The sequence below is a fragment of the Cyclopterus lumpus genome, chromosome 13, assembly GCF_009769545.1.
Source record: "Cyclopterus lumpus isolate fCycLum1 chromosome 13, fCycLum1.pri, whole genome shotgun sequence".
In the NCBI taxonomy this organism is placed as follows: domain Eukaryota; kingdom Metazoa; phylum Chordata; class Actinopteri; order Perciformes; family Cyclopteridae; genus Cyclopterus; species Cyclopterus lumpus.
The window spans coordinates 19,746,996-19,761,995 of record NC_046978.1 but is presented as its reverse complement, the minus strand read 5'-3'; the positions used below and the strand labels follow the sequence as shown (position 1 = coordinate 19,761,995).

At 49.4% G+C, this 15,000-nt stretch overlaps 1 protein-coding gene across 4 annotated transcripts in view; it reads left to right on the top strand.

Annotated features, from left to right (window-relative positions):
- phldb1b (pleckstrin homology-like domain, family B, member 1b) overlaps positions 1-15,000 on the top strand; it is a 70,425-nt gene that overhangs the window by 49,010 nt on the left and 6,415 nt on the right. For all 4 annotated transcript variants that reach the window (XM_034547975.1, XM_034547978.1, XM_034547977.1 and 1 more), the window contains 5 exons: positions 2,297-2,416; positions 2,494-2,599; positions 3,622-3,943; positions 11,596-11,686; positions 13,318-13,464. In XM_034547975.1, coding sequence (XP_034403866.1) covers positions 2,297-2,416; positions 2,494-2,599; positions 3,622-3,943; positions 11,596-11,686; positions 13,318-13,464 — 786 coding nt within the window. The remainder of the gene's footprint in view (positions 1-2,296; positions 2,417-2,493; positions 2,600-3,621; positions 3,944-11,595; positions 11,687-13,317; positions 13,465-15,000) is intronic.

Below are 15,000 nucleotides of genomic sequence, written 5' to 3'. Positions count from 1 at the left end.
TTTTCTAAAGGGACCCTGGTGCTCAGAGACACTACCACTTTAGTCCACAGGGGGCACCAGAACCAACACTACCACTTTAGTCCACAGGGGGCACCAGAACCAACACTACCACTTTAGTCCACAGGGGGCATCAGAACCAACACTACCACTTTAGTCCACAGGGGGCACCAGAACCAACACTACCACTTTAGTCCACAGGGGGCATCAGAACCAACACTACCACTTTAGTCCACAGGGGGCACCAGAACCAACACTACCACTTTAGTCCACAGGGGGCATCAGAACCAACACTACCACTTTAGTCCACAGGGGGCACCAGAACCAACACTACCACTTTAGTCCACAGGGGGCACCAGAACCAACACTACCACTTTAGTCCACAGGGGGCACCAGAACCAACACTACCACTTTAGTCCACAGGGGGCACCAGAACCAACACTACCACTTTAGTCCACAGGGGGAGCCAGAACCAACACTACCACTTTAGTCCACAGGGGGCACCAGAACCAACACTACCACTTTAGTCCACAGGGGGTACCAGAACCAACACTACCACTTTAGTCCACAGGGGGCACCAGAACAACACTACCACTTTAGTCCACAGGGGGCACCAGAACCAACACTACCACTTTAGTCCACAGGGGGCACCAGAACCAACACTACCACTTTAGTCCACTGGGGACGCCAGAACCAACACTACCACTTTAGTCCACAGGGGGCACCTGAACCAACACTACCACTTTAGTCCACAGGGGGCACCAGAACCAACACTACCACTTTAGTCCACTGGGGACGCCAGAACCAACACTACCACTTTAGTCCACAGGGGGCACCAGAACCAACACTACCACTTTAGTCCACAGGGGGCACCAGAACCAACACTACCACTTTAGTCCACAGGGGGAACCAGAACAACACTACCACTTTAGTCCACAGGGGACGCCAGAACCAACACTACCACTTTAATCCACAGGGGGCGCCAGAACCAACACTACCACTTTAGTCCACAGGGGGCACCAGAACCAACACTACCACTTTAGTCCACAGGGGGCACCAGAACAACACTACCACTTTAATCCACAGGGGGCACCAGAACCAACACTACCACTTTAATCCACAGGGGGCGCCAGAACCAACACTACCACTTTAGTCCACAGGGGACGCCAGAATGCATAGAAACTCTTCACTCTAGAAGTCTAAAGACGCCTTAAAAAGAAATGAGTTGCAGAAAATCAGCATAATAATTTCCTGAGGATGTTTTCAGGGAAAAGCTTTGATCTCTAAGTGTTTGCTCCTTCAGTGTTCCCTCATGTGTTTCTAGAAGCTCCTTAGGAACCATTTCCCTCACTTACCAGTCTGTAAAGTGAAATAATCACTGGGACATAAGACACTGCCTGAATTATTATTATTAATATTAATGTATAAATCTCCATTTTGTGGTGCACATATTATAATTATATTATATGTTGCATATACAACATCCTCACCCTCTTGCATGCTCTCTGTTCATTGTCAGAAAGCACAGTTCACTCCCGCTCTGACAAACAAACCCCGTCAGGTAAAAACAGGGGGACACCAGATGCATGCTGGGACTTTTTGTTTGTTGCTTGGGTGTAAAACAGGAAGTCTGGTTTTGTTTTGGTGTGTTTTTGGGGACAAAGTTCAAACTAATCACAACAGAAAACTGTGAATGCTTTGAGCACGCATGCACACACACACACACACACACACACACACACACACACACACACACACACACACACACACTGAACCTCCCACGTTACATGAATGCAGCATTAACGTATCAAAGAGCTATTTGCTGAAAGAGACAGAGTGTGTGTGTGTGTGTGTGTGTGTGTGTGTGTGTGTGTGTGTGTGTGTGTGTGTGTGTGTGTGTGTGTTTTCTCTCTTTGATATTTTCTGTCTTTTGATTCTTAAACTTCTGGTTGAACCTTTGATTTATTAAATCCAGCCTTTTATTTTAACGTCTGTGCTCATGCATTTAACCACGTTGTGAACTACGTGGGAGGGGCCTCAGGAGGGGGGGAGGGAGGGGGGGGGTCTGAGACCGCTTGATTGACACTTCAGATCCCGTGAAAGCCTCAAGTCATTTCACGGATTCTCTGAAGTCAACAAGACAAATATTGATCTCTGATTGTCACTGAAAGCCAGTTTTCATCATTCAATCCCGGCCCGCGAGGCCGTCTTCAGGTCCGGTTGTGGACCTGAACGGACCCCCCCTCTGGACGCATCTGATCCCGGTCTCCCTCCCTCACGGTGCTCTTCCTCCCTCCAGGTGTTCCGCTCGAAGCTGGACAGCGATCCGGGTCCGCCCCCCCACCACCACCACCAGCCCAAGTCCGGCTCCGCCTCCCCTCTGCAGCTCGGAGCGGCGACGCTGGGACGCAACTCAAAGGTGGGCGGGGCTCCGTGCGCTCCGAGTCCACCATCACGCCGCTCCCCGGTACTGAACACACCCTCTTTCTGACCCAGCAGAGCCCCCTGCTGGCGGCCAACAGCACCGGCAGCCTGCCCAGGAACCTGGCGGCGACCCTGCAGGACATCGAGGTCAAGAGGCAGATCGCCCTGCAGCAGAAAGGTACCCGGCACCTCGAGGAGTAGACCCCGTTGAGGGGATCACTCTTAAAGGGACAGTACCGGTGTTTGTATGAGTCTCCAGCAGCTCCTAAAAGGTTCAAATACAGTTTGTCTACTGCAGTAAAAACACTGGAGGAGAACAATATAATCAAGTATTCATAATAACAAACGATTACAACGGGAACAATAAATATTACTTTCATAATAACATTTCTATAATTGTTGATTCATCCATCAGGAGGTAACTTTCACCAGAACTTGACGGCGGCTCATTTCATACTCCTCTTCCTCCTCCTCCTCTTCATCCTCCTCCTCCTCATCCTCCTCTTCATCCTCCTCCTCCTCCTCCTCCTCATCCTCTTCATCCTCTTCATCCTCCTCCTCCTCCTCCTCTTCATCCTCTTCATCCTCCTCCTCCTCCTCATCCTCTTCATCCTCCTCCTCCTCCTCATCCTCTTCATCCTCCTCCTCATCCTCTTCATCCTCCTCCTCCTCCTCATCCTCTTAATCCTCCTCCTCCTCCTCCTCATCCTCTTCCTCCTCCTCATCCTCTTCATCCTCCTCTTCATCCTCCTCCTCATCCTCATCCTCCTCTTAATCCTCCTCCTCCTCATCCTCTTCATCCCCCTCCTCCTCCTCATCCTCCTCCATCTCTGGCATATTGCTACCCCCCCCCTTTTCTTTTCATCTCTTCTGTCTGTAACATTGAAAACGCTCTTTCTTCTTCTTCCATCAATCTTCCATGCTGGCGGAGAATAAATCTTGCATGTTCGGCGAGGACCTCCTCGACCTGGTTTTCCAATACGTGCTCATGTGGACGTTATCAGGATTAGAGCCTGAGCTCTGTGGGTTGGGGGGGGGGGGGTACTGAGAGCTCCTACTTGGTTCATGTGGGCTGGTGCTTGTGGTGGATCTTCTAGCTCTTCAGGAGATATTTGGTGCAGTTGCTTGCAGCTCCTCCCACCCGCTGACCCCCCTCCCCCCCCCCCCCCCCCCCCCCCCCCCCCCCCCCCCCCCCCACAGGTCACCAGGTGATCGAGGAGCAGCGGCGCCGTCTGGCTGAGCTGAAGCAGCGAGCGGCGGTGGAGGCTCAGTGCCAGTGGGAGGCGCTCCACGGCTCCCAGTCCCACCTCGCGACCTCGTCGCCCTCCTACTCCCCCGTCATGGCGTACGGCCACGGCTCCGCGGGCGCCCCCCCGCCCCTGGTCCACCACTCCATCCTACACCACCATCCGCCGTCGGCCGGCGAGCAGCCCTACGACACCCTGAGCCTGGAGAGCTCCGACAGCATGGACACCAGCGTGTCCACGGGGAACAACTCGGCCTGCTCGCCGGACATGTCCAGGTACACACAGTACACACAGTACACAAAGTACACACAGTACACACAGTACACACAGTACACACAGTACACAAAGTACACAAAGTACACACGGTACACACGGTACACACGGTACACACGGTACACACAGTATACAAAGTACACACGGTACACACAGTACACACAGTACACACAATACACACAATACACACAGTACACACAGTACACACAGTACACACGGTACACACGGTACACACGGTACACACGGTACACAAAGTACACACGGTACACACGGTACACACAGTACACACAGTACACACGGTACACACGGTACACAAAGTACACACAGTACACACGGTACACACGGTACACACAGTACACACAGTACACACAATACACACAGTACACACAGTACACACAGTACACACGGTACACACGGTACACACGGTACACACGGTACACAAAGTACACACGGTACACACGGTACACACGGTACACACAGTACACACAGTACACACAGTACACAAAGTACACACGGTACACAAAGTACACACGGTACACACAGTATACAAAGTACACACGGTAAACACATTACACACAGTACACAAAGTACACACAGTACACACAGTACACAAAGTACACACATTACACACATTACACACAGTACACAAAGTACACACAGTACACACATTACACACAGTACACAAAGTACACACAGTACACACAGTATACACAGTACACAAAGTACACACAGTACACACATTACACACATTACACACAGTACACACAGTACACAAAGTACACACAGTACACACAGTACACAAAGTACACACAGTACACACAGTACATAAAGTACACACAGTACACACAGTACACAAAGTACACACGGTATACACGGTACACACAGTACACACAGTACACACAGTACACAAAGTACACACGGTACACACATTACACACAGTATACAAAGTACACACAGTACACAAAGTACACACGGTACACACGGTACACAAAGTACACACGGTACACACAGTACACACAGTACACAAAGTACACACAGTACACACAGTATACAAAGTACACACGGTACACACGGTACACAAAGTACACACAGTACACAAAGTACACACAGTACACAAAGTACACACAGTATACACAGTACACACAGTACACACAGTATACAAAGTACACACAGTACACACAGTACACACAGTATACACAGTACACACAGTACACACAGTATACAAAGTACACACAGTATACACAGTACACAAAGTATACACAGTACACAAACTACACACGGTACACAAAGTACACACGGTACACACAGTACACAAAGTACACACAGTACACACAGTACACACAGTACACACGGTACACACATTACACACAGTATACAAAGTACACACAGTACACAAAGTACACACAGTACACACAGTATACACAGTACACAAAGTACACACAGTACACACAGTACACACAGTACACACAGTACACAAAGTACACACGGTACACACATTACACACAGTATACAAAGTACACACGGTACACACAGTACACAAAGTACACACGGTACACACATTACACACAGTACACAATGTACACACAGTACACACAGTATACACAGTACACAAAGTACACACAGTACACACAGTACACAAAGTACACACAGTACACACGGTATACACGGTATACACAGTATACACGGTACACACGGTACACACAGTACACACAGTACACAAAGTACACACGGTACACACATTACACAAAGTACACACAGTACACACAGTACACACAGTACACACGGTACACACGGTACACACAGTATACAAAGTACACACAGTACACACAGTACACACAGTATACAAAGTACACACAGTACACACAGTACACACAGTACACACGGTACACACGGTACACACGGTACACACGGTACACAAAGTACACACGGTACACACGGTACACACGGTACACACGGTACACACAGTACACACAGTACACAAAGTACACACGGTACACAAAGTACACACGGTACACACAGTATACAAAGTACACACGGTAAACACAGTACACAAAGTACACACAGTACACACAGTACACAAAGTACACACATTACACACATTACACACAGTACACACAGTACACAAAGTACACACAGTACACACATTACACACAGTACACAAAGTACACACAGTACACACAGTATACACAGTACACAAAGTACACACAGTACACACATTACACACAGTACACAAAGTACACACAGTACACACAGTACATAAAGTACACACAGTACACACAGTACACAAAGTACACACGTATACACGGTACACACAGTACACACAGTACACACAGTACACACAGTACACAAAGTACACACGGTACACACAGTATACAAAGTACACACGGTACACACGGTACACAAAGTACACACAGTACACAAAGTACACACAGTACACACAGTACACACAGTATACACAGTACACACAGTATACACAGTACACACAGTACACAAAGTACACACGGTACACACAGTACACAAAGTACACACGGTACACACAGTACACAAAGTACACACAGTACACACAGTACACAAAGTACACAAAGTACACACAGTATACACAGTACACAAACTACACACGGTACACAAAGTACACACGGTACACACAGTACACAAAGTACACACAGTACACACAGTACACACAGTACACACGGTACACACATTACACACAGTATACAAAGTACACACAGTACACAAAGTACACACAGTACACACAGTATACACAGTACACAAAGTACACACAGTACACACAGTATACACAGTACACACAGTACACACAGTACACAAAGTACACACGGTACACACATTACACACAGTATACAAAGTACACACGGTACACACAGTACACAAAGTACACACGGTACACACATTACACACAGTACACAATGTACACACAGTACACACAGTATACACAGTACACAAAGTACACACAGTACACACAGTACACAAAGTACACACAGTACACACGGTATACACGGTATACACAGTATACACGGTACACACGGTACACACAGTACACACAGTACACAAAGTACACACGGTACACACATTACACACAGTATACAAAGTACACACAGTACACACAGTACACAAAGTACACACGGTACACACAGTACACAAAGTACACACGGTACACACGGTACACACAGTACACACAGTACACAAAGTACACACAGTACACACAGTATACAAAGTACACACAGTACACACGGTACACACGGTACACACGGTACACAAAGTACACACGGTACACACAGTACACACAGTATACACAGTACACACAGTACACACAGTATACAAAGTACACACAGTACACACAGTACACACAGTATACACAGTATACACAGTACACACAGTACACAAAGTACACACAGTACACACAGTACACAAAGTATACACAGTACACACAGTATACACAGTACACAAAGTACACACGGTACACAAAGTACACACGGTACACACAGTACACACAGTACACACAGTACACAAAGTACACACAGTACACACAGTACACACATTACACACAGTATACAAAGTACACACAGTATACACAGTATACACAGTACACAAAGTACACACAGTACACACAGTATACACAGTACACACAGTACACACGGTACACACGGTACACACAGTATACAAAGTACACACAGTACACACAGTACACACAGTACACAAAGTACACACGGTACACACGGTACACAAAGTACACACGGTACACACAGTACACACAGTACACAAAGTACACACAGTACACACGGTACACACGGTACACAAAGTACACACGGTACACACAGTACACAAAGTACACACGGTACACACGGTACACACAGTATACAAAGTACACACGGTACACACAGTACACAAAGTACACACGGTACACACGGTACACACAGTACACACAGTACACAAAGTACACACGGTACACACAGTACACAAAGTACACACGGTACACACGGTACACACAGTACACACAGTACACAAAGTACACACAGTACACACGGTACACACGGTACACACGGTACACAAAGTACACACGGTACACACGGTACACACAGTACACACAGTACACACGGTACACACGGTACACACGGTACACACGGTACACACAGTACACACAGTATACAAAGTACACACAGTACACACGGTACACACGGTACACACAGTACACAAAGTACACACGGTACACACGGTACACACGGTACACAAAGTACACACAGTACACAAAGTACACACAGTACACACAATACACACTGGCTACATGAAGTGTGCATTCAATCGGTGACCACAGACCACCAGGGGGCGACTCCTCTGGTTGTATAGAAGTCTATGCTTCATGTGTTAAAGCTGCATTCTCTCTCCTGACCACCAGGGGGCGACTCCTCTGGTTGTATAGAAGTCTATGCTTCATGTGTTAAAGCTGCATTTTCTCTATTGACCACCAGGGGGCGACTCCTCTGGTTGTATAGAAGTCTATGCTTCATGTGTTAAAGCTGCATTCTCTCTCCTGACCACCAGGGGGCGACTCCTCTGGTTGTATAGAAGTCTATGCTTCATGTGTTAAAGCTGCATTCTCTCTCCTGACCACCAGGGGGCGACTCCTCTGGTTGTATAGAAGTCTATGCTTCATGTGTTAAAGCTGCATTCTCTCTCCTGACCACCAGGGGGCGACTCCTCTGGTTGTATAGAAGTCTATGCTTCATGTGTTAAAGCTGCATTCTCTCTCCTGACCACCAGGGGGCGACTCCTCTGGTTGTATAGAAGTCTATGCTTCATGTGTTAAAGCTGCATTCTCTCTACTGACCACCAGGGGGCGACTCCTCTGGTTGTATAGAAGTCTATGCTTCATGTGTTAAAGCTGCATTCTCTCTCCTGACCACCAGGGGGCGACTCCTCTGGTTGTATAGAAGTCTATATAAATGACTCTACTTCTCTTGATTTATTCCCTCAGTAAACATTGTAAACATGTCTCTACGTCCACTTCTTGTTTATTAAACTCAGGAACAAGAGGTGTCTTGTGATTGGCTCTCTAGATAATCAATCACAGGTCGTCTCCTCTTGTTGCACCGAGCTGTTACATCATCAACATCTGTCGGCTCAGCAGGTTCTCAGCAGGTTCTCAGCAGGTTCTCTGCAGGTTCTCTGCAGGTTCTCTTTAATCGCTCTCGGCAGACAAATTAACAAAGTTAGTTAAGTTGTTTTGAGCTTAAAGGAGGAAATAAAACAGCAAACAGTTTTTTAAATACTTGTTTAAAAATGCAAATGAGGACTTTAGGAGAAATCTACAGACAAAGCATCAAAATAAAAGTCTCCTTTCCTCGTCTGAAAGAAGACGAGGTGAGAGAGGTGAATGAGGTGAGACAAGGTGAGGTAGGTGAGGTAAGGTGAGACAAGGTAAATGAGGTGAGGTGAGGTAAATGAGGTGAGGTGAGGTAAGGTGAGGTGAGGTGAGACGAGGTGAATGAGGTGAGGTGAGGTAAGGTGAGACAATGTAAATGAGGTGAGGTGAGGTAAATGAGGTGAGGTGAGGTGAGACAAGGTAAATGAGGTGAGGTAAATGAGGTGAGGTGAGGTGAGGTGAGACGAGGTGAATGAGGTGAGGTGAGGTAAGGTGAGACAATGTAAATGAGGTGAGGTGAGGTAAATGAGGTGAGGTGAGGTGAGACAAGGTAAATGAGGTGAGGTAAATGAGGTGAGTGAGGTGAGGTAAGGTGAGACAAGGTAAATGAGGTGAGGTAGGTGAGGTGAGACGAGGTAAATGAGGTGAGGTGAGGTAAATGAGGTGAGGTGAGGTAAGGTGAGACAAGGTAAATGAGGTGAGGTGAGGTGAGACGAGGTAAATGAGGTGAGGTGAGGTAAATGAGGTGAGGTGAGGTAAGGTGAGACGAGGTAAATGAGGTGAGGTAAATGAGGTGAGGTGAGGTAAGGTGAGACGAGGTAAATGAGGTGAGGTGAGACGAGGTGAGTGAGGTGAGGTAAGGTGAGACAAGGTAAATGAGGTGAGGTGAGGTGAGGTAAATGAGGTGAGGTGAGGTAAGGTGAGACAAGGTAAATGAGGTGAGGTGAGGTAAATGAGATGAGGTGAGGTAAGGTGAGACGAGGTGAATGAGGTGAGGTGAGACGAGGTGAATGAGGTGAGGTGAGGTAAGGTGAGACAAGGTAAATGAGGTGAGGTGAGACGAGGTGAATGAGGTGAGGTGAGGTAAGGTGAGACGAGGTGAATGAGGTGAGGTGAGACGAGGTAAATGAGGTGAGGTAAATGAGGTGAGGTGAGACAAGGTAAATGAGGTGAGGTAAGGTGAGGTAAATGAGACGAGGTAGGTGAGGTGAGACGAGGTAAATGAGGTGAGGTGAGGTAAATGAGGTGAGGTGAGGTAAGGTGAGACAAGGTAAATGAGGTGAGGTGAGGTGAGACGAGGTAAATGAGGTGAGGCGAGGTAAATGAGGTGAGGTGAGGTAAATGAGGTGAGGTAAGGTGAGACAAGGTAAATGAGGTGAGGTGAGGTGAGACGAGGTAAATGAGGTGAGGCGAGGTAAATTAGGTGAGGTGAGACGAGGTAAATGAGGTGAGGTGAGACGAGGTGAATGAGGTGAGGTGAGACGAGGTGAATGAGGTGAGGTGAGACGAGGTAAATGAGGTGAGACGAGGTAAATGAGGTGAGGCGAGGTAAATGAGGTGAGATGAGACGAGGTAAATGAGGTGAGGTGAGACGAGGTAAATGAGGTGAGGTAAATGAGGTGAGGTGAGACGAGGTAAATGAGGTGAGGTGAGACGAGATAAATGAGGTGAGGTAAATGAGGTGAGGTGAGACGAGGTAAATGAGGTAAATGAGGTGAGGTGAGACGAGGTAAATGAGGTAAATGAGGTGAGGTGAGGTAAATGAGGTGAGGTGAGACGAGGTAAATGAGGTGAGGTAAATGAGGTGAGGTGAGGTAAATGAGGTGAGGTGAGGTAAATGAGGTGAGGTGAGACGAGGTAAATGAGGTGAGGTGAGGTAAATGAGGTGAGGTGAGGTAAATGAGGTGAGGTGAGGTGAGGTAAATGAGGTGAGGTAAGGTGAGACGAGGTAAATGAGGTGAGGTGAGGTGAGACGAGGTAAATGAGGTGAGGTGAGGTAAATGAGGTGAGGTGAGGTGAGGTAAATGAGGTGAGGTGAGGTAAATGAGGTGAGGTGAGGTGAGGTGAGACGAGGTAAATGAGGTGAGGTAAATGAGGTGAGGTGAGACGAGGTAAATGAGGTGAGGTGAGGTAAATGAGGTGAGGTGAGGTAAATGAGGTGAGGTGAGACGAGGTAAATGAGGTGAGGTAAATGATGTGAGGTGAGGTGAGGTGAGACGAGGTAAATGAGGTGAGGTGAGACGAGACGAGGTAAATGAGGTGAGGTGAGACGAGACGAGGTAAATGAGGTGAGGTGAGACGAGGTAAATGAGGTGAGGTGAGACGAGGTAAATGAGGTGAGGTGAGGTGAGACGAGGTAAATGAGGTGAGGTGAGGTGAGGTAAATGAGGTGAGGTGAGGTGAGACGAGGTAAATGAGGTGAGGTGAGACGAGGTAAATGAGGTGAGGTAAGGTGTGTCCGTTGTGCAGTAACACCGCGCTGTGTCTCTTCTGCAGCGTCGGAGGAGCGGACGCCATGAAGATCGAGGAGATGGAGAAGATGCTGAGGGAGGCGCATCTGGAGAAGGCCAGACTTATTGAATCACGGGTAAGACTTCAAGAGATCCTCCAGGTGAGATGGATGGAGCTGTCAATGGCTCTGAATCCATCAGGTGAGGATCAATGGCTCTGAATCCATCAGGTGAGGATGGATGCTCAGGTGTTTCAGACGTCTCCTTCTCTCTGAGTCGAAGGAGACGAATGATCCATCCTGACTTTACCCTCTTGGGTTTTAGTTGTGAGGAAAGAGGAGACGTGAGGAAAGAGGAGACGTGAGGAAAGAGGAGACGTGAGGAAAGAGGAGACTTGAGGAAAGAGGAGACTTGAGGAAAGAGGAGACGTGAGGAAAGAGGAGACTTGAGTAAAGAGGAGACTTGAGGAAAGAGGAAAGAGGAGACGTGAGGACAGAGGAGACGTGAGGACAGAGGAGACGTGAGGAAAGAGGAGACGTGAGGAAAGAGGAGACGTGAGGAAAGAGGAGACGTGAGGAAAGAGGAGACGTGAGGAAAGAGGAGACTTGAGTAAAGAGGAGACTTGAGGAAAGAGGAAAGAGGAGACGTGAGGAAAGAGGAGACGTGAGGACAGAGGAGACGTGAGGAAAGAGGAGACGTGAGGAAAGAGGAGACGTGAGGAAAGAGGAGACTTGAGGAAAGAGGAGACTTGAGGAAAGAGGAGACTTGAGGAAAGAGGAGACTTGAGGAAAGAGGAGACTTGAGGAAAGAGGAGACGTGAGGAAAGAGGAGACGTGAGCAAAGAGGAGACGTGAGGAAAGAGGAGACGTGAGGAAAGAGGAGACTTGAGGAAAGAGGAGACTTGAGGAAAGAGGAGACGTGAGGAAAGAGGAGACTTGAGGAAAGAGGAGACGTGAGGAAAGAGGAGACGTGAGGAAAGAGGAGACGTGAGGAAAGAGGAGACGTGAGGAAAGAGGAGACGTGAGGAAAGAGGAGACTTGAGGACAGAGGAGACGTGAGGACAGAGGAGACGTGAGGACAGAGGAGACGTGAGGAAAGAGGAGACGTGAGGAAAGAGGAGACGTGAGGAAAGAGGAGACGTGAGGAAAGAGGAGACTTGAGGAAAGAGGAGACTTGAGGAAAGAGGAGACTTGAGGAAAGAGGAGACGTGAGGAAAGAGGAGACGTGAGGAAAGAGGAGACTTGAGGACAGAGGAGATGTGAGGAAAGAGGAGACGTGAGGAAAGAGGAGACTTGAGGACAGAGGAGACGTGAGGAAAGAGGAGACGTGAGGAAAGAGGAGACGTGAGGAAAGAGGAGACGTGAGGAAAGAGGAGACTTGAGGAAAGAGGAGACGTGAGGACAGAGGAGACGTGAGGAAAGAGGAGACGTGAGGAAAGAGGAGACTTGAGGAAAGAGGAGACGTGAGGAAAGAGGAGACGTGAGGAAAGAGGAGACTTGAGGAAAGAGGAGACGTGAGGAAAGAGGAGACTTTAAGGAAGCTAATTGGTATGCGTCCACTGAATATAACCTATAAATCCCAAATCTCTGGTTTAAAAGTGTACTTGTACCTGTGTACTTCTCCTCCTCGGGTGTGAATACTTCACAGCAGTACTCTGGTCCGGAGGTTCGATCCCGGCGGTGGCGCTGCGCCCCATGTTCATAAATGCATGAAGCTGAAGCGTGAAGCGTATATTGTTATCTATATTTAATAAGAGTCTCTCCTCCAGGAGCGAGAGACTCTGGCTCGCCGTCAGATGCTGGAGGAGGAGAGGAGGAGGAGGGAGGAGGCGGAGAAGAGGCTGCAGGACGAAACCTTCCACCGGCAGCAGCTGGTGGAGAAGGAGGTGAAGATGAGGTCCAAGAACTTCTCTCAGGTCGGTGGAATGACACGGTGGAAGAGCGGAGATTAATTTATTTTATTTTTAAATTTAATTAATTTCAATTTTAACTGTATATAGACGTGTGTGTGTACAGTATTATAGTTGTTGTATTTTTGACCTGCTTTAACATGAAGCACTGTAATAAGCCTCCTGCCTCCTCCCTCCTCCTTCCTCCCTCCTACCTCCTCCTCCCTCCATCTTTCCTCCTTTCTCCACCCTCCACCCTCCTCCCTCCTCTCTCCTCCCTCCTTCGTCCTCCCTCCCCTCCTCCTTCCTCCTCTCTCCTCCCTCCTCCCTCCCTCCTCTCTCCTCCCTCCTCCCTCCTCCCTCCTCCCTCTCTCCTTCCTCCTCCTTCCCCCCTCCTCCTTCATCCTCCCTCCCTCCTCTCTCCTCCCTCCTTCGTCCTCCCTCCTCTCCTCCTTCCTCCTCTCTCCTTCCTCCTGCCTCCTCCCTCCTCCTCCCTCCCTCCCTCCCTCGATCTTTCCTCCTTCCTCCTCCCTCCACCCTCCTCCCTCCTCCCTCCTCTCTCCTCCCTCCTTCGTCCTCTCTCCTTCCTCCGTCCTCCGTCCTCCTTCCTCCTCTCTCCTCCCTCCTTCCTCCTCCCTCCTCCCTCTCTCCTTCCTCCTCCCTCCCTCCTCCTTCCTCCTCTCTCCTCCCTCCTCCCTCTCTCCTCCCTCCTCCCTCCCTCCTTCATCCTCCCTCCTCCCTCCTCTCCTCCTCCCTCCTCTCTCCTCCCTCCTTCGTCCTCTCTCCTTCCTCCGTCCTCCTTCCTCCTCTCTCCTCCCTCCTTCATCCTCCCTCCTCCTTCCTCCTCTCTCCTCCCTCCTTCATCCTCCCTCCTCCCTCCTCCCTCCTCCCTCCTCTCTCCTCTCCTCTCCTCCTCCCTCCTCTCTCCTCCCTCCTTCGTCCTCTCTCCTTCCTCCGTCCTCCTTCCTCCTCCCTCCTCCCTCCTCCCTCTCTCCTTCCTCCTCCCTCCCTCCTCCCTCCTCCCTCCCTCCTCCCTCCTCCCTCTCTCCTTCCTCCTCCTTCCCCCCTCCTCCTTCATCCTCCCTCCTCCCTCCCTCCTCCACCCTCCTCCCTCCTCTCTCCTCCCTCCTTCGTCCTCCCTCCTCTCCTCCTTCCTCCTCTCTCCTTCCTCCTCCCTCCTCCTTCCTCCCTCCTACCTCCTCCTCCCTCCACCCTCCTCCCTCCTCTCTCCTCCCTCCTTCGTCCTCTCTCCTTCCTCCGTCCTCCGTCCTCCTTCCTCCTCTCTCCTCCCTCCTTCATCCTCCCTCCTCCCTCCTCCCTCTCTCCTTCCTCCTCCCTCCCTCCTCCTTCCTCCTCTCTCCTCCCTCCTCCCTCCCTCCTCCCTCCTTCCTCCTCCCTCCTCCCTCCCTCCTTCATCCTCCCTCCTCCCTCCCCCCTCCTCCCTCCTCCCTCCATCTTTCTTCCTTCCTCCTCTCTCCTCCCTCCTCCCTCTCTCCTCCCTCCTCCCTCCCTCCTCCTCCCTCCATCTTTCTTCCTTCCTCCTCTCTCCTCCCTCCTTCATCC